The following is a 20,020-nucleotide window of genomic DNA, read 5'->3' on the forward strand; positions in this document are numbered from 1 at the left end:
GGTCTTCTATTCTGACAACAGTTAGCAGGTCACTGGGTGGCAGGTTGGAACTTATTAGCACCAAAGAGTCCTGTCGACCAGGATTCAAGACCTGCAGTCCCTGACATCACCCCCTCCCCAAGGGGCACTCTCATGGCGATGTGGGACCAGGCTTCTTGGGGTGCTTCCTATGGGATGTTTGTATAAGCACTGGGGCATGTACATTTTCTGCAGGTTCCCGGTTATGCTCCTCAGGATCATATACCTCCAAGTCAACAAGGTACAAGAGCCTGCCACATTTATGTTTAGAGTCCAGGATTTTGTGAGCCACACATTCCTCATGGCCCTGTACCAGTACTATGGAAAAGGGGCCGGGTCCTATGAGGGAAAGTCAGGTTACCAGGAGATCAGAGCCCGAGACAGGCCAGAGAGCAAGAATACTGGTCAGGTGTCAGGAAGAAAACAGGGTCAGGTTACCAGGAGATCAGCAGCAAATAGTAGGAGCAAGTATCACAGATGAAGCAGTCTGAAGCAGGGAGACCCCAGTTGTATGGACAACTTTGTGTTCCTGTGCTGATTTATGTAGAAGCTGTGAACCAATAAGGACCCCAACATTTTGCCAACCGGATTCCAGGGCTGGGGTCCTCTGTCAGAATTTATCTCCTATTCTGATGAAAATTTGCAGGTCACTGGGTGGCAGGTTGGAGCTTGCTGCCAAAAAGGGTTGACCAGGGTTCAAGACCTGCAGTTTCTTACACAAGGGTAATGAAGTGTCTGTACAGATAAATAGCAATTAGAAGAGCTGAGATATGAACTCCTGTTATCCTCTTTCCCAGCACAAGAAAAGCTAAGCTTCTGTTTTGTTCAGTCTCTCCCTCTGTTTCTCAGTAGTGGCAGAGGATTTGCACCATGGCAGATATGTCGTCATATATGATGGGTTTGGCTTCGTGCACATATTTTCCATTTTTTCTAAAAGTTTATTAAATGCTCTATAGACACATGTTCCTCATGTGCTGGTTTCAACAATATCAATTATATATAGGTGGCAACAATGTGGAGAAAGATAAATGAGACAATCCATTGAAAAATTGCCAGAAAAGGTGATTTTTGAACTCTTATTATTCTGCCAATCCATTTTTTTTCAAATCACCATGAAAAATTCAAATCATACTCCATTTACATTTTGATTTAATTTTTGCTGTGTCAATGACCTTCTTACAAAATCAAGGCTTAAAACTCTTGTTAAACTTAAATCTGTAATGCAACTTTAACTTTGAATCATATAAGAGAGACTAGGTGGGTGAGGTAATATCTTTTATTATCATATCTTTTATATTCCCTCACCCACCTTTTGTCTCCTATATCCTGGGATCGACACAGCTACAATACTGCATTTGAATCATATAGGAAAACACCACCAATGTGGTTGACTTAACATATCCTCTCAACATACATGCACATCACACAGCATTTGAAAGCTGTTTATGTCTATGTTAAGATGAGGTATGGTGTAGAGCCGTTACCATACAAACAGGAATAAACAATGACATTGTGAACATAATAAAATGACTGCTTTGAAATTTATTTGTATGTATTTCTGTAAGTTTAATGTCTGTGTATTATTTCAAGACCTAAAATTGGGTTTCTGTCATCTCAAAGCATCACAACAATATAAAAGGTAAAACAAAATCTAATAATTTTGTACAGATATGTACATAATGTAATAAGCACTGGTGACATTGCTAGTCAACATCATTATAATCAACTTGTTCATCAATATGAACTTTGTCAAGAGTCTTCATTGCCTTGGCATGTATACAGTTCTGTGCAGGGAAGATAGTTTGAACTACAGACACAGTTGATTGTGTAGTGACCTCTTCCTGGTACAGGCACAAATAAGGTCTTGTTGAAGCTCAGATGCCTATGGGCCCTTCAAGAATGCCAGAAGTAGTTCATCATCCACATTTTTCCATCCATGTTATAATGGTGATCCAATATCTAGTTAATTTATGTGCAAAGACAACCAAATCTTTGTTTTCCAAGATGCTCTTTTGACATGCTCTTCAGAACTGTCCTCACATGGTGGGAGTTTGTCCAATGACTTGTCCTTTTTGATGGCTAGATTGAGGTGGTCATGCAGCACTGCTACCAACTTCCATGCTACAGAAATTGCAGCTTTTACGTCACTCTCTCTCAACTGGGCAAGATGGCAGAAGCAGTAAGCTCCCTTTGTTTTGACAACATTAAACAGATTTTTTTCCCCCAGTACTAAATAGGCATTACACAGAATCACATCCTGTTAATACGTGGTTTTCACAAAATTGTGACGAGACCTCTTTTTAGGTCAACTTTAGGGCAGGCCCTTAATCTGGGAATCAGCTACTTGGAAAATCAACTTAACCCCTGTATAGACATTGCTAGGTCGATGGGAGAATTCTCCCATTAACCTAGCTACCACCCCTTGAGGAGGTGGAGTACCTCTGCTGACGGGAGGGCTTTTCCTGCCGCTATAGGTAGCATCTTCACTGAAGCACTATCGTGGCTCAGCTGTAGCAGTGCAACTGCAGCATTTCAAGTGTAGACAAGCCTAAGTCTTTAAACTTATGGTTAACAGGGAAGGGTCTTTAAGAAGAAAAGTTCCTTGAAAAGGTGGTGCTTTCTGAGTTTGGGAAAGAAGTTAACTCATATAAATATAAATCCTATTAAAATGGCATTTTATATTAGTAAGTAGTTACAGCAAGGTAATTTGATTCTATATTTCTACATGTAACTGTTGTGACAAAATGGCCAATGTTGGTATGGTGGGTCCTGTGCTTTTCTTGGCAGGGGGGCTAGGACACCACCCCTTGCCCTTGCTCTTGGGGTTCCGAGGGCCAAGCTAGTGACCCGAGAAGGTGGTAGAGGAGGGAAGTGTGGAAGGGGCCTGGGTTTGCTCCTCACTCTGAGCCCCAGCCACTCTCAATCCCTGTGAGTTTCTTACCCTCTTCCCCCTTGGGTAGGGTTACCCTCGGTCCTTGACGCTGGGAGAGGGAGTCTCCCTGTCCTCCCTCCCTTCCTCTCTTGTCTTTCAATTCTTAGCAACACATTTCCAAACTCCAGTCCTCTCTCCTTCCTTGCACCACCTTGTCTGCCTGAAGCAGGGGTTTTTTATTAGGTTCCCGACAGGGCCTTCATTGGCTACAGGTGCTCCAATTAACCTGTAGTAACCTTCCCTAGTCTACAGGGAACCATGTCTTAAATAGCTTAGGGCTTATAGATCTCCCCTTGACCACTCTCCCACAGGCTGAGTCCTTGGGGAGCAGGATCCTCCCTTAGACCGAGAAAACCGAGAGGTCTGCTGCTTGCCAGGAGCTAGGATTCACGATGTGACGGAGAGACTGCCGAGACTCATCAAGCCCTCGGATCGCTACCCCTTCCTGCTTCTCCACGTGGGCACCAATGATACTGCTAAGAATGACCTTGAGCGGATCACTGCAGACTACGTGGCTCTGGGAAGAAGGATAAAGGAGTTTGAGGCGCAAGTAGTGTTCTCGTCCATCCTCCCTGTGCAGGGAAAAGGCCTGGGTAGAGACCATCGAATTGTGGAAGTCAACAAATGGCTACGCAGGTGGTGTTGGAGAGAAGGCTTTGGATTCTTCGACCATGGGATGGTGTTCCAAGAAGGAGGAGTGCTAGGCAGAGACGGGCTCCACCTAACGAAGAGAGGGAAGAACATCTTCGCAAGCAGGCTGGCTAACCTAGTGAGGAGGGCTTTAAACTAGGTTCACCGGGGGAAGGAGACCAAAGCCCTGAGGTAAGTGGGGAAATGGGATACCGTGAGGAAGCACGAGCAGGAGAGTGCAAGAGGGGAGGACTCCTGTCTCAGACTGAGAAAGCGGGACAACCAGCAAGTTATCTTAAGTGCCTATACACAAATGCAAGCAGTCTGGGAAATAAGCAGGGAGAACTGGAAGTCCTGGCACAGTCAAGGAACTATGATGTCATTGGAATAACAGAGACTTGGTGGGATAACTCACATGACTGGAGTACTGTCATAGATGGATATAAACTGTTCAGGAAGGACAGGCAGGGCAGAAAAGGTAGGGGAGTTGCATTGTATGTAAGAGAGGAGTATGACTGCTCAGAGCTCTGGTATGAAACTGCAGAAAAACCTGAGTGTCTCTGGATTAAGTTTAGAAGTGTGAGCAACAAGGGTGATGTCATGGTGGGAGTCTGCTATAGACGACCAGATCAGGGGGATGAGGTGGACAAGGCTTTCTTCCGGCAACTATCAGAAGTTACTAGATCGCAGGCCCTGGTTCTCATGGGAGACTTTAATCACCCTGATATCTGCTGGGAGAGCAATACAGCGGTGCACAGACAATCCAGGAAGTTTTTGGGAAGTGTAGGGGACAATTTCCTAGTGCAAGTGCTGGAGGAACCAACTGGGGGCAGAGCTCTTCTAGACCTACTGCTCACAAACCGGGAAGAATTAATAGGGGAAGCAAAAGTGGATGGGAACCTGGGAGGCAGTTACCATGAGATGGTCGAGTTCAGGATCCTGACACAAGGAAGAAAGGAGAGCAGCAGAATATGGACCCTGGACTTCAGAAAAGCAGACTTTGACTTCCTCAGGGAACTGATGGGCAGGATCCCCTGGGAGAATAACGTGAGGGGGAAAGGAGTCCAGGAGAGCTGGCTGTATTTTAAAGAATCCTTATTGAGGTTGCAGGAACAAACCGTCCCGATGTGTAGAAAGAATAGTAAATATGGCAGGCAACCAGCTTGACTAAACAGTGAAATCCTTGCTGATCTTAAACGCAAAAAAGAAGTTTACAAGAAGTGGAAGCTTGGACAAATGACCAGGGAGGAGTATAAAAATATTGCTCAGGCATGCAGGAGTGAAATCAGGAAGGCCAAATCACACTTGGAGTTGCATCTAGCAAGAGATGTTAAGAGTAACAAGAAGAAAGTCAAGGAAAGTGTGGGCCCCTTACTGAATGAGGGAGGCAACCTAGTGATAGAGGATGTGGAAAAAGCTAATGTACTCAGTGATGTTTTTTGCCTCTGTCTTCATGAACAAGGTCAGCTCCCAGACTGCTGCACTGGGCAGCACAATATGGGGAGAAGGTGACCAGCCCTCTGTGGAAAAAAGTGGTTCGGGACTATTTAGAAAAACTGGACGAGCACAAGTCCATCCGAGGGTGCTAAAGGAGTTGGCGGATGTGATTGCAGAGCCATTGGCCATTATCTTTGAAAACTCATGGCGATCGGGGGAGGTCCCGGATGACTGGAAAAAGGCTAATGTAGTGCCCATCTTTTAAAAAGGGAAGGAGGAGGATCCGGGGAACTACAGGCCAGTCAGCCTCACCTCAGTCCCTGGAAAAATCATGGAGCAGGTCCTCAAGGAATCAATTCTGAAGCTGTTAGAGGAGAGGAAAGTGCTCAGGAACAGTCAGCATGGATTCACCAAGGGCAAGTCATGCCTGACTAACCTAATTGCCTTCTATGAGGAGATAACTGGCTCTGTGGATGAGAGGGGAAAGCAGTGGATGTGTTATTCCTTGACTTTAGCGAAGCTTTTGATACGGTCTCCCACAGTATTCTTGCCAGCAAGTTAAAGAAGTGTGGGCTGGATGAATGGACTAAAAGGTGGATAGAAAGCTGGCTAGATTGTCGGGCTCAACCGGTAGTGATCAACGGCTCCATGTCTAGTTGGCAGCCGGTTTCAAGCGGAGTGCCCCAAGGGTCGGTCCTGGGGCCGGTTTTGTTCAATATCTTCATTAATGATCTGGAGGATGGCGTGGACTGCACTCTCAGCAAGTTTGCAGATGACACTAAACTGGGAGGAGTGGTAGATATGCTGGAGGGTAGGGATAGGATACAGAGGGACCTAGACAAAGGATGGGACTAAAAGAAATCTGATGAGGTTCAACACGGACAAGTGCAGAGTCCTGCACTTAGGACGGAAGAATCCCATTCACTGTTACAGACTAGGGACCAAATGGTTAGGCAACAGTTCTGCAGAAAAGGACCTAGGGGTTACAGTGGACGAGAAGCTGGATATGAGTCGACAGTGTGCCCTTGTTGCCAAGAAGGCTAACGGCATTTTGGGCTGTATAAGTAGGGGCATTGCCAGCAGATCGAGGGACGTGATCATTCCCCTCTATTCGGCATTGGTGAGGCCTCATTTGAAGTACTGTGTCCAGTTTTGGGTGCCACACTACAAGAAGGTTGTGAAAAAATTGGAAAGAGTCCAGCAGAGAGCAACAAAAATGATTAGGGGGCTGGAGCACATGACTTATGAGGAGAAGCTGAGGGAACTGGGATTATTTAGTCTGCAGAAGAGAAGAATGAGGGGGGGATTGGATAGCTGCTTTCAACTACCTGAAAGGGGGTTCCAAAGAGGATGGATCTAGACTGTTCTTAGGGGTAGCAGATGACAGAACAAGGAGTAATGGTCTCAAGTTGCAGTGGGGGAGGTTTAGGTTGGATATTAGGGAAAACTTTTTCACTAGGAGGGTGGTGAAGCACTGGAATGGGTTACCTAGGGAGGTGTTGGAATCTCCTTCCTTAGAGGTTTTTAAGGTCAGGCTTGACAAAGCCCTGGCTGGGATGATTTAGTTGGGATTAGGTCCTGCTTTGAGCAGGGGTTTGGACTAGATGACCTCCTGAGGTCCCTTCGAACCCTGATATTCTATGATTCTATGATAGTCATGCAGGCGAGCCGTGCTCGCCTTGCTTCCGAAGGAGGGGAACCTCCGCAGCCTTCGGAACTGGCATCCCATCTCACTCCTCAGCATGGACTATAAGGTTGTAGCGAAGGCCATCTCGCTGCAGCTGGGGTCCGTGGTGGCAGACGTGGTCCACCCCGACCAGACCTACACCGTATCATCTTTTACAATCTGTATTTGGTCTGGGATCTCTTGGAGTTCGGGTGTGGGGGTGGTCTGTCGTTTGCCCTTCTGTCTCTGGATCAGGAGAAGGCGATCGACAGGGTGGACCACGGGTATCTCCTGAGCATGCTGCGGGTGTTCGGTTTCGGGCCCCAGTTTGTAGGTTTTCTCCAGGTGCTGTACGCTTCCGCGGAGTGTCTGGTCAGGCTCAACTGGACCCTGACCAAGCCAGTCATTTTCGGGCGCAAGGTGAATCAGGGGTGTCTGCTGTCAGGCCAGCTGTATGCTCTGGCAATTGAGCTCTTCCTCTGTCTCCTCTATTGGAGGTTGATGGGGTTGGTGCTCCGTGAGCCAGAGTTGTGGCTGGTCCTGTCGGCGTATGCCGACAACGTGCTCGTGGTCCAAGACCCGGGCGACCTGGGTCTGGTGGAGACCTGCCAGGCCATCTACTCGGCAGCCTCCTCCGCCCGAGTCTACTGGGTCAAGACCTCTGGCCTGGTGGTCGGGGATGGGTGGCAGGCGAGCTCCCTCCCACCTGCACTTCAAGCCATCCTATGAAGTGCGGGTCCGCTGCTCTGTCTTGGCATTTACCTTTCTGCCACGTATCCTTCTCCGCTGGAGAACTGGCTGGGGTTGGAGGGCAGGGTGTCTGAGTGGCTGCCGAGGTGGATGGGACAACTCTGGTGTCTCTTCCTGTGGGGGAGGGCACTGTTGCTCAACCAGCTAGTCCTGTCCATGCTCTGGCACCGGCTCAACATCCTGGTCCCAGCCCCGGGTTTCTGGCTGATATCCAGAAGCTGGTTCTGGAGTTCTTTTGGCCAGGACTGCACTGGGTCTCTGTGGAGGTTCTCCATCTCCCCCTGGAGGAGGAAGGACAGGGCCTGACATGCTTGCACAGTCAGGTCCATGTCTTCCGCCTCTTGGCCCTGCAGACTCCTTTATGGTGCAGGTAATCCGGCTTGGAGCATGTTGGCGCACACCTTCCTCCACCGCCTCCGAGGGCTCCGATATGACCGGCAGCTCCTTTATCTCCAAGGGAAAGGTCTTCCGCAAAACCTCTCTGGGCTGCCAGTCTACTACCAGGACCTCCTCCGGACCTGGAAGCTGGTTTCAGTGATCAGGTCCATGGCAGCTACCAAAGGGGCGGATCTCCTCGCAGAGCCCCTGCTACACAATCCCCAACTTCGTGTGCAGGTGGCGGAGTCCCCCTCGGTACGCCAGAGGTTGGTCCTGGCAGAAGTCAACGAAGTCGGAGACCTCTTGGACTACGACCAGGGAGACTGGGTGGATCCCCTGATGCTCGCTCAGCGCATGGGGCTCTCCTCCTGAAATACGCCCTGTGGAGTACAAAGGGTGGTGAGAGCAGCCTTATTGCCCACTGCTTGGGTTTACCTCGACCGTGTCCTGCGGGAGGGTTCTCCCTGCCCACCCTACACTCCACGCCCTCCGGATCTTTTCATCAGGCCCCTGCCCCGTGAGACACCCCTCTCCCCCTCTCCCCCCCCCGACCGTCCTACCCGTTCACTGCGAGCCAGCTGCACGATTCACTTCCGGACCATGCCGAGGAAACATCTGTACCCATGCTCGTGATTCACATCCTTCATTTCCTCACCCTCATGTCCTGCCCCGATACGAAGTGGCGGGACCTATTGCCACTTGTTGAGGGTGAGGAACCCTAGTGGGCCAGCCTATATTCTACCCTCGTCCCAAGGCCCACGGGGATATTAGTTGGTGGCTCCTCCACTGAGCCGTGAGCACGGGCGTGTACTTGGCGTGGTTCACCCCCATCCCTGATGCCTGCCCCTTTTGCAGAGTTCCTCTGGATGTCATCTGCCGGCTCCCTTGACACCTTCGAGGAGCAGTGAGTGCTGTCTGGGGTTCTCTGCTCGGTGTCCCCTTCAGCTACCCTTTGTTTGACCCTTCACACCTGCCCCTGTTACATTTTTGTTGCCCCCCTCCCACCCCCTCAGGGTAATTATTTGAGTTCCTGGAACTTGTGGATCCTCCCCTAAGTCTTGGGAAGGGCCCTTTAACAATGGGCGGACTTGCGCCCGCCCACTTCCCGGAACCCAATAGGACCACTCTCCCACTGCTCCCTGGCACTGCTGTATCACACTGTTCACTTAGCAATGATATCAGGGAACTGTCATATAAAATGCTTCCATTTAAATACAGAATATTTACAAATAACTTAAAAGCTTGTTCTATTTTAAATATTTTGGAGAATAAAGAGAAGTTTTCACCTTTAAATGGAATCATGAGTTAAGTAATAACTTCTATTAAACATTTCCCAACTATAATTTTTCCCCTTAAAGTCTTCATTCTTTTAATGATTAAGTGTTTATAAAAAGTTAATTTTAATAAGAATTTCTAGGAAAATTTGTTAGTGAGATGTGTTTTTAAACAAAACTAAGGTTTTTCTCTTTGCAGAGAGGAGGGAAGGGGATGGAGAGTTTAGAAAGCAATAGAGGCCCTAAGCTTATGTTTTATGGCTTTGGTAATACATTCGACACACCACTTCTTTTTGGAGTACCTTAAATAAAAAAAAAAAATCTTTGGCTTATTTTCATATACAGATCTCGTTCTAAAACATAAATATTTTAGGATGTTTTCTTGAAATAGAGATGGTGTGCCTGGCAAACTGAAAGTCTTTAAACAAGGAAAATGTGTCCTGGTTTTTAAGACCTCTTTTTTTTTTTTTTTTTTTAAGTAGATTGCTCCTATATGTATACCTTATTACACCTCTACCTCGATATAACACTGTCTTCGGGAGCCAAAAAATCTTACCGCATTATAGATGAAGCCGCGTTATATTGATTATATTGAACTTGCTTTGATCCACCGGAGTGTGCAGCCCTGTTTCCCCCCCCCCCCCCCCGGAGCACTGCTTTACCGCGTTATATCCGAATTCGTGTTATATCGGGTCGCGTTATATCGAGGTAGCGGTGTATTTGTAGTAATTACCTTTATAGTTTGCAGTTAAAGACTCCTATCAAATATTCTGTGCTAGGTACAAATTACAGTTATTTATATGTATGTTTTTTTAATATAATATATATGTTAGAAGCAAAACTGAAGTTGTAAAGTTGCATTCCCAGTGTCTGTGTAAATGGATTTGGAGGTCACAAATACAGATTTTTTTTTTCTAGAGAGTTTTCATCTTTGATACTTTCAAAGCCTTAGGTATATGCCTGCTACTCAAGATATGTCTGGGTATGTCTACACTTCAAACTTGTTGTAATTTTCAGCTCAAGGAGACATACTCGCACTAGCTCTGATTGGTCTAGTGCACTAAAAATAAAGTGTAGCCATGGAGATGCCCTGAGTACAATCCCGTGGTCTCCAACAGGATCGAAGTGTAGACATACCCTCAATGACAGAAAACAAAGGATTCCTAAGAATTTCTTTCATTAGTTTATGCCCTTTTACATCACAGAAGCAACCAAATAAAAACATGGGCATATGAGCTGACATAGTTTAAGCATAATTTCAATGAACATAATTGAAAGTATCATAAAATTCAGTAAAGGCAAGTTTATAATGTTACTAACTGGTTTTGCATCAATATTGATGCAAAACATTTTCAAGAATGTTGCTATTCACTTCACGAAAAGAGCAATGGTATCATGGGCAGAGAGATCTTACAGTGAGATCTGCAGGACCACTGTATGGTCTTCCATCCCCATTCTCTCCTTTACAGATGCAGGGATTGGTAGAAGGGTGTTATGGAATGTGGTGCCCTAGTAACCCTTAAGTTTTTTCTATTTCTGCATGGTTAAATTTAATCCTTCCTCCATCCCAATAGATGATTTTACTGCTTTCTGCTATCCACTATGAAGGCTGTCTGATGTGGCGAGGATGGAGAATGAAAAATATCAGTCTTTCTTTGTGAATTTTCTTTCTAGAATCTTTTGTCAGGCTCCCTTGTATGACTGCATTATGTCCAGAGTTTTTCTGATTATTGCTCATGTGTTAAGTAATTTTGAAAGGGAAGTGTGTGTTCCTAGAGAAAATATTTAAATTTCTTGTCAAGACCATACTGCAAATGGTTTCACTTGAATAGGACTTTATAACATGTATGTGGTTAGTATTTCCCTTCGTTGAAAGCTATCATTCTAGAGAGTTCTTCCTGAGGGACACTCCTAAGCCCATGCTCAGAGCCAAAGATCTGGTCTGCCTCCAGCTGTTGTAGAGATGGGGAACATCCCCACTGGGAAGACTCTGACAGAAAAGTCAGAGCTAAGGCTGAGTTTTTCCATCCCTCAGCACTGGATTTGGATGTGCTTGGTTTTTTTTTTTTTTTTTTTTTTTTTTAAAGTTGAGTAGAATTCCAGGTTTAGTTCGTAGGGTTAGGTGGAAATAGTTTCTGAATATGTGTATGGAATGAAGCAAGGGCTTCTGCCTCAATGATTGGTCATGCTGTGTTGGATTCCTAGAAAATTCCATGCAAAAAATGAGGTGCCCTAGTAACCCTTAAGTTCTTTTTCTATTTCTGCGTGGTTAAATTTAATCCTTCCTCTGTCCCAGTGGATGATTTTGTTGTATTTCTATTTGTAGTTGACACACTTAACTTGTGTGTCATTTCCTTTTGCAGACCGTCATAGATGCCCACATTTTCCCAGCCCTCATAAATATTTTGCAAACAGCTGAATTTCGGACAAGGAAAGAAGCTGCTTGGGCAATAACAAATGCAACATCTGGAGGCTCTGCTGAACAGATCAAGTAAGTAGCAGTGAAAATTGCTCTGAATGTTTAAATGGATTTAATGTTTATGTGAAAGGTACCATACTAAGAACCCTGGATCTGGAAAGCCTCTTTCTTGAGAACAGACAGTTGAAGTGCTCAATTTCCCTATGCTGTCTCTTTCCAATATATCTCACTCCTCTGGAGTGGTCAGAGACCACTTCTAGAAGTGAATTCAGTTATGAAATTGTCCATTCAATCCTTGGCCTTGGCTGAGAGTGCCCACAAGAGAACCAATTGTGAAGCTGGTGCTTGTAACAGAAATATCTCTCCTTTCACCTTCACCTTCCAGCTCATTTCACAGAGGCCATCACAATCCGAATGTAACAACTTCCAATAAACCTGCACCAGACTCATAACTGGAGAAGAATGGTTCAAAGGCCCATTTCCAACCCCCGAGCCAGCCTGCTCAAATGCAGTCTCGATTTCTACGTTTTTAAAGCTGAGTTGGTGGAGACCCACATAGATGATACTTTACCCAAGTGAGTTAGTGTCTTACCTAGTTATTTTGGTTCTCAGTCCTCTACACTAAACACTGGACAGTACGGCCTCATAAATTACACAGGTTACCTTAATCCAAATGATTGACCATGTTTGTGTATGGTGTTTTTCAGATACTTAGTAGAACTGGGATGTATCAAACCGCTCTGTGACCTCCTTACAGTAATGGACTCAAAGATTGTGCAGGTGGCACTGAATGGGCTGGAGAACATCCTGAGGCTCGGAGAGCAGGAAGCCAAGCGTAGTGGCACTGGCATTAATCCCTACTGTGCTCTTATTGAAGAAGCATATGGTAAGAGCATAATCTCTGTAGAGGATAGGTGTTATGGCAGTAATCAGGAGCCCTTTGGGTATTCAGCAGCCCAGGAGCTGTGCTTTTGAGTACTTCATTATCATCACTCGTCATAACCCCCTGAAAAAGAACTTTTCCTAGACAAGTGTCCATCCATCAGTGTGCTCCATCTCCTGGTTTAGCTCTGCCCACATACAGTTTGGAGGAAGTTGTGACATAGCCATGGTACAATCTATAATAATGAGTAGTTTCACTCCTGCCCTCTTACCTTGGGTACCCTTTACACTGCTTTGCTGCTGTAGCTTCCAGTCTGGACTGATCACAAACAGCATTCAGCATGTAAGTCACTCCCAGCTATGTCTGTGTGTGAGCTGCAGCCAGCCAGCCCCACCTTGGCTCTTACCAGTCTTGGGTATAGTACAGGGTGACCCCAACTCACTCCCAATCTTAGATTCCCCCCCAGAAATATATGTCCTGTACTGCTCAGCCCACTCCTAGACAATACAAGTATGTTAAATCTGTTGCTTCTTTAAGATGATAATATGCCAGTTTATTATGCCAAATAGTTCATCAGACACTTCAATTTAAACATACTGGATTAGATAAAACAGTAAAATAATTACAAAGAGAGAGATTTGAAGTGAATACAAGTAATGAGGCATAAGTCGGAAATGATTACAAGAAAAATAAAGATAAAACAAAACTAGTGCCTAACTTAACAAACTGTTAAATTCAAAGCAAAGTTTTTCTCACCACATGCTCTCTCAGCAGTCTTACAGGCCAGACTTCATAGATCAGGACCCCTTCTTCTGTTTAATGGCTGCTTCCTTTTGTCCCTTCTCATGTGGTGAATTGATGGATAGAAAGAGAGAAGGGGGTCCCTTGGGGCATTTATTCCTCATGCTTATAGTGTCAGTCCCCCTCTTGGAAAACATTTTCAGCTGAGATTCAGAAGACTGTGTGTCTATGTGTAAGGGTATTCCCTGCAAGTTTTCCCATCTGTTTGAACTCCCTTCCTGCTTGATGACTCTGTTTACTGGTTAAATGCAAATTAAGCAGAACACACATTTTCTTGTTCGAGACAGACCTGTTTGCCAAACTTAGTTTGGAATATGTGTTAATAAAATTGTACGGGGAAATCTTAAAAATTCATATACACTGCTGCCACACATTTTATCAAGACAATATTGACCAGCAAATTATGAGTTTTCAGATGGTACCTTACAAGACCCATCTTATACAAAGATTATTACAATAGTGTAGGGTGTGGACACGGATACATTCTGTCACAGTGGTATATGCACATTTACTTTTTACTCTTTGTGCCAATTATGGGTACGTCTATACAGCATACTAAGTTAGGTCTCAGACTTGGATTCGAAGCCAAGCCCCCCTTCCGTCCATGCAGAAATTAGTTTGGCTTGAGACAATAACCCCTTTTGACTCAGTCCAGTGGACACTGCTGGGGGGGGGGGGGGGGGGGGGAGTCAGAGCCCGAATCCCACTGTGATGTGGTTCAGAGCCCAAGCATTTTGCATTGTGGACGCTGCTCAAGTCTGGGTTGCCAGACTTGTCTCCGGAGAGTCCGCCAACACTATCCCTGAATCACCTGGGGCTTTACTTCCCAACCTTCAATTCCAAACTCGCTTCCCAGGAACCGGAAGCAACTTCCTGGTTTAAAAACAGCTGCTCAATGTTTAACCCTTCATTTCCATGTGGACTGCTCACCCGGAAACAACAAATACAGTCAGAACTCATGTATATTTGCTGTGGCCAGCAGCAAGATCAAGTCCTGCATCAACTGCAAGGCTAGCTGGCCAGAGGAATGCAGACGGATTCTAGTTAACCTCTGACGTGAGGCAAGCAAGACATTCGACTTCGGTAAGAGCATGAGAAATAACCACGTATATAAAACAATATACGAGGAACTGGCAGCATTGAAGGTTGACTGGACGGCAGATCAATGCAGAAGGTGGATCAAGAGGCTGAGACAGACTACCAGAAAGTCAAGAATGCTAATGACAATTCTGGGAATTCCCCTGTCTTCCTCTCTCTTTTACAAGGAATTTGGCCATGTACCAGGAACTGCACTGAGCCCCAGTGGTGCATGACATTGCTGAGTGACAATGGCGACCTTATAACCCCCATGTTACAGGCACCACCTGAGGAGAGCAAGCTGCCAGATAAAGAGCAAGAAGTCACACTGGAGCTGAGACCCATAACCGAAGAAGCCATGGTGCTGGAGCAGCTACAGCACATTGTGTGTCCATACTCACAGGACCTTTTTGGGGACAGCCCTGTGGAGCAGTACCCTGCAGACCTGGCATCAGAACAAGCGCCGGAGCCTGGTAAGTTTCTGCTGCCATATTTGTTTTTATTAGTATATGATAGGGAAGGATTTCCAGCTTATGAGCCTATTAAATTATTAATACAACCCAGGATTTCTGTTCATTTCATTCAGGATGGGACCCATGCCATTCCACTTAGGGCCCGCCACCCACCTTCTCCCCACTGCCACATTGGATTCAAAATGGACACAGCAAAAGGAGGAAAAATTACACAACCAGTTATGAAATATTTACTAGTTACTCGCTGATTGGTGTATGTATATGGGTTGGTGCTTCACAATTCACAGCCTCACATACCCCTCCCATGCAATACAGCGCATTTTATCAATTGTCTGTGGACAAACTATTCCCAAATGCCTGTGAATTGATTCCCAAAAAACTGGGCTGTTATGAGTCCAAACAAAACTGTGGTGTGTGTTTGGTCCATTGCGGGCTTTAACGCATGAGTCTAAACTACAGCAGAGCATGTCAGTCTTAGGATTCCCAATGAATGGCAGTAAGTCGGGTGTTTGCATGGATACAAGGTGCTGACAAGGAGGCTGTACTGCTTCTTCATGCAAATTCAGTGTCTTGTTGATTTTTATCACAAATTTTCACCATTTCTGGCTGGTGATCAAAGTAGACTTCTCACGGAAGAGGAACTCCAGACAGTCTGTTACGTTCCAGGACAGGGCATACTTATTAGGTCCCGCTCTATAAGTCATGAGGACCCCTCTCCATTCTGCAATGTGGTATTCAGTCACTAGATGCTGAAATAGTTCCTTAGCACAGATGGCTATCAGTGACCTCCAGAGCTTGCCCTGCCTGACAGGATTGAACAATCATTGCTTGTAACTAGATCACTCATAAGTTGTCTCCCCTCCTCCCCCGCCCCAAACTTCCCCTCATAGACTCCACCCTCCCTCCCAAAAAGGGGGATATAGAAGTAATTAGATTTTGTATGTGTGTCTTAACATGATGTCTTCTGGTTTTCATTGCTGTTCCAAAGGATTTCTGAAGTGGACAGTGTTTTGTGTAAATAGAGTAGAATACAGCCCATTGATTTAAAAGTATGCATCTTTTGACCATGAATGAAAGTAGTAGTTCCTTTAATAAACTGTGAAATGTATTTTTTTTTACCATGCTCAGAAAATAATGTTCTTTCTCCTTTCAATGCCACAGGGATAACACATGGCACCAGGAGCCTGGGTCTGCAGACCATCTATAGCAGGGGAAGAGAAAGAGCCCAAGATGAGCGGGCTGAATCAGCTGATCCAGGTCCAGGAGACCCAGCTCGACTACCAAAAAGATAAAGATGCTTCCAGGGTGGAAAGACAGAGAGAGAGAGAGGCTGCACAGCGCAAGGAGAGAATGGCAGACAGATTCATGGAGCATGATGGCCGATTGAGGAAGGAAGATAGAGTGCAGCAGAAGTAGCTGTTCAAGTACTTACTGCAGCTGATGGCTACCATACTGCAGGCTCCAGTACCAACCAGTGTCTTCTGCTCCAGACCCACAGCCCATAGTCCCCTTACCACTATCGATCCCTGCAGAGCACCCATCCTTTAGAGTTAGATGATTCAGGAGGTGACTGGAGCATGTCACAGGCAAACACTGGCACATGGAACAGACAGATGCACCCTGTGCACTCATCCTCTCCTGTTCAGGTGCATCTTGCACATCCAAAATGTTCCAGAAAGGCCAACATGGACCTTTTGAGTGGGTTTTTTGGGGTCAAAGTTAGGTTATACTATTGTGCTACACACCATAATGGCAGCTGGTCTGCATTACTGATTGTTGCAACATTTAAATACCTGTGTGAAATAAAATGTTGGATTTGCACATAAAATGACCAGAACAAATTTTATTATATGCAATGATAACAGGGGCACAAACTTTAATGTATGTCATCTCATACCCAATGGCAAAGTTTCATAATAAAAATTTACAAATTGTCATTACGATAATTCATAAACTGTGCATGGCAGTCCATTGCCAGTTTGATAAAATGCATGACGTACCTTCATAACTTCATAAACGTCCTTACAGAATTCATGATACACAGTACCTACATATTTACAAAAATATCACACACCCAACTTCATCTAGCATTTCATTCCCCCTCATGAATTATGTGGGTGCACAAAGCCTCCCTGATTTCCATTGTGCATCTGGATCCAGCACCAGTCATGACAGGTGCACTGTCTGGCTGTATATACCAGTTCAGATATTCTGAAGTGTCCTGAGTCCACTCCTGGCAAAAAGGTTCCCCCTTCTCCTCACAAATATTATAGCATAAGAATGGCAATACTGGGTCAGGCCAATGGTCCGTCTAGCCCAGTATCCTGTCTTCCAACAGTGTAGGACACAGCAAGCCACAATAACGCAGACTGTATTTATGACATTGGCGCCCAAATTATTTTGAAGGCAGCACCAATGGGATTTCAATCTGCCAAATGCACATTCTATCACCATCCTACAGTAATTGAGTGTGCAATGAAACCTTTTTTTTGCCAGATCCTCTGAAATTTGGGCATGGTTTTATAAGCCATGGCAACAAAGGGTAAGCAAGGTTCCCTAGAATAACAATGGGGACAGTAATTTTATTTATAACAATGTTATTTGGTGGGAGTAATACCCTAGTTTCTCCATTAAGGTAAAGTCCCGATCTCTGGAACACACTGGCATCATGCATCCTGCTAGTGCATCCCATGTTAGTGTCCATGAATCTGCCCCCTGTGGTCAACCTGCATAATGGTGGAGTAGTATCCTTTGTGGAATAGTGCTCCTTGCAGTGGGCAAACTATAGGCACATGAATCCCATCAGTGGCCCCATCAGTTTGAAAACCCCATTCTCTGAAAATACCAGCTCTCTGCTTCTGAGTCCTTCCATACACCCTCCTTTTCCACAAAAACAATGAGGAGTCTAGTCCATACACCCTCCTTTTCCATGTGCCTTCGTTCAGGCAGTGCCAGATATTCTAGTTTTCTTCCTATTCCCTCAGGTTCAGAGGGACAGTGGGGTAAAAAAAAGGGAAGGAGGAGGATCCGGGGAACTACAGGAACTTCTAGTCCCTGGAAAAATCATGGAGCAGGTCCTCAAGGAATCAATTTTGAAGCACTTAGAGGAGAGGAAAGTGATCAGGAACAGTCAGCATGGATTCCCTAAGGGCAAGTCATGCCTGACTAACCTAATTGCCTTCTATGTTAAGATAACTGGCTCTGTGGATGAGGGGAAAGCAGTGGACGATTTATTCCTTGACTTTAGCAAAGCTTTTGATACAGTCTCCCACAGTATTCTTGCCAGCAAGTTAAAGTAGTATGGGCTGGCTTAATGGACCATAAGGTGGATAGAAAGCTGGCCAGATCATTGGGTTCAATGGGTAGTGATCAATGGCTCCATGTCTAGTTGGCAGCCGGTATCAAGCGGCGTGCCACAAGGGTCGGTCTTGGGGCCAGTTTTATTCAATATCTTCATTAATGATCTGGAGGATGGCGTGGATTGCACCCTCAGCAAGTTTGCAGATGATGCTAAACTGGGAGGAGTGGTATATATGCTGGAGGGTAGGGATAGGATACAGAGGGACCTAGACAAAGGATGGGGCTAAAAGAAATCTGATGAGGTTCAACACGGACAAGTGCAGAGTCCTGCACTTAGGACGGAAGAATCCCATTCACTGTTACAGACTAGGGACCAAATGGTTAGGCAACAGTTCTGCAGAAAAGGACCTAGGGGTTACAGTGGACGAGAAGCTGGATATGAGTCGACAGTGTGCCCTTGTTGCCAAGAAGGCTAACGGTATTTTGGGCTGTATAAGTAGGGGCATTGCCAGCAGATCGAGGGACGTGATCATTCCCCTCTATTCGGCATTGGTGAGGCTTCATTTGAAGTACTGTGTCCAGTTTTGGGTGCCGCACTACAAGAAGGATGTGGAAAAATTGGAAAGAGTCCAGCGGAGAGCAACAAAAATGAGTAGGGGGCTGGAGCACATGACTTATGAGGAGAAGCTGAGGGAACTGGGATTATTTAGTCTGCAGAAGAGAAGAATGAGGGGGGGATTGGATAGCTGCTTTCAACTACCTGAAAGGGGGTTCCAAAGAGGATGGATCTAGACTATTCTTAGGGGTAGCAGATGACAGAACAAGGAGTAATGGTCTCAAGTTGCAGTGGGGGAGGTTTAGGTTGGATATTAGGAAAAACTTTTTCACTAGGAGGGTGGTGAAGCACTGGAATGGGTTACCTAGGGAGGTGGGTCTAAGATTCTAAGGAATCTCCTTCCTTAGAGGTTTTTAAGGTCAGGCTTGACAAAGCCCTGGCTGGGATGATTTAGTTTGGGATTCGTCCTGCTTTGAGCAGGGGGTTGGACTAGATGACCTCCTGAGGTCCCTTCCAACCCTGATATGATTCTATGATTCTACTACTGTGTGCCCGCTTACCTCCCTATCAGATTTAAGGTGTTTATGTACTTAAATGAGGTCCTTCATTCCATGTCTTTAGTGAAGGCAGGGGGCTGAACTTGATGACCTTTTGGGGGAGGGATAGCTCAGTGGTTTGAGCATTGGCCTGCTAAACCCAGGGTTGTGAGTTCAATCCTTGAGGGGGCCATTTAGGGAACTTGGGTAAAAATCTGTCTGGGGATTGGTCCTGCTTTGAGCAGGGGGTTGGACTAGATGACCTCCTGAGGTCCCTTCCAACCCTGATATTCAATGATCAATTGCATGAGGTCAAGGTCCCTCTTCCATCCAGCCGTCTGCTCTGACTTGGTGCATGCTACAGTGTCTGCCTTGAATCTCCTTCCCCTTTAGATTCCTCTGTACTCCCTAACAGGATGTCTAAAACATCCTCAAAAACATGGAAATGCCAACACTCCAAAGGGGCAACGGTGTTGTCCTTAGGGGATGGAGAACTCACCCCACTCCTCTGAGTCTGATACTAGTGAGGAGTAGGCTTTGATCCTAATGATCTGAGGGCGCTGAGGGACAGGGTGCAAAGCACCCTAGATAGCTTGGAGGAATCATGAAGCACTATTGTGCTTCCTGGAAAAGGGCCCTCTTTCTGTCTGGAACACAGTCTCTTCCAGTATGTGATATTTTTCTTTTAGCCTATTCTCTTTTCTGAGGATCTTGGAAAATAATATGGGCACACTCACAATAGCTGTCAGTGGGGGGAAAAGGATCCATATTTTCCAGTATTTAGCCAATATTTAGTATTCCTGGAAGCCTTCCTGGTGACCTAAATGGGCAGTTTTGGTGCCTCAAATTTGGTGTTGGGAGAAAAGTTCCCTGACCTTTTACTCTACTGG

General features: G+C 45.7%; 1 protein-coding gene across 1 annotated transcript in view; it reads left to right on the forward strand.

Annotated features, from left to right (window-relative positions):
• Nucleotides 1-20,020, forward strand: part of KPNA1 (karyopherin subunit alpha 1) — a 146,184-nt gene that overhangs the window by 122,063 nt on the left and 4,101 nt on the right. The window contains exons 12-13 of the mRNA XM_065403407.1: nucleotides 11,449-11,576; nucleotides 12,212-12,390. Coding sequence (XP_065259479.1) covers nucleotides 11,449-11,576; nucleotides 12,212-12,390 — 307 coding nt within the window. The remainder of the gene's footprint in view (nucleotides 1-11,448; nucleotides 11,577-12,211; nucleotides 12,391-20,020) is intronic.

Source organism: Emys orbicularis, chromosome 1 (assembly GCF_028017835.1).
Source record: "Emys orbicularis isolate rEmyOrb1 chromosome 1, rEmyOrb1.hap1, whole genome shotgun sequence".
NCBI lineage: Eukaryota > Metazoa > Chordata > Testudines > Emydidae > Emys > Emys orbicularis.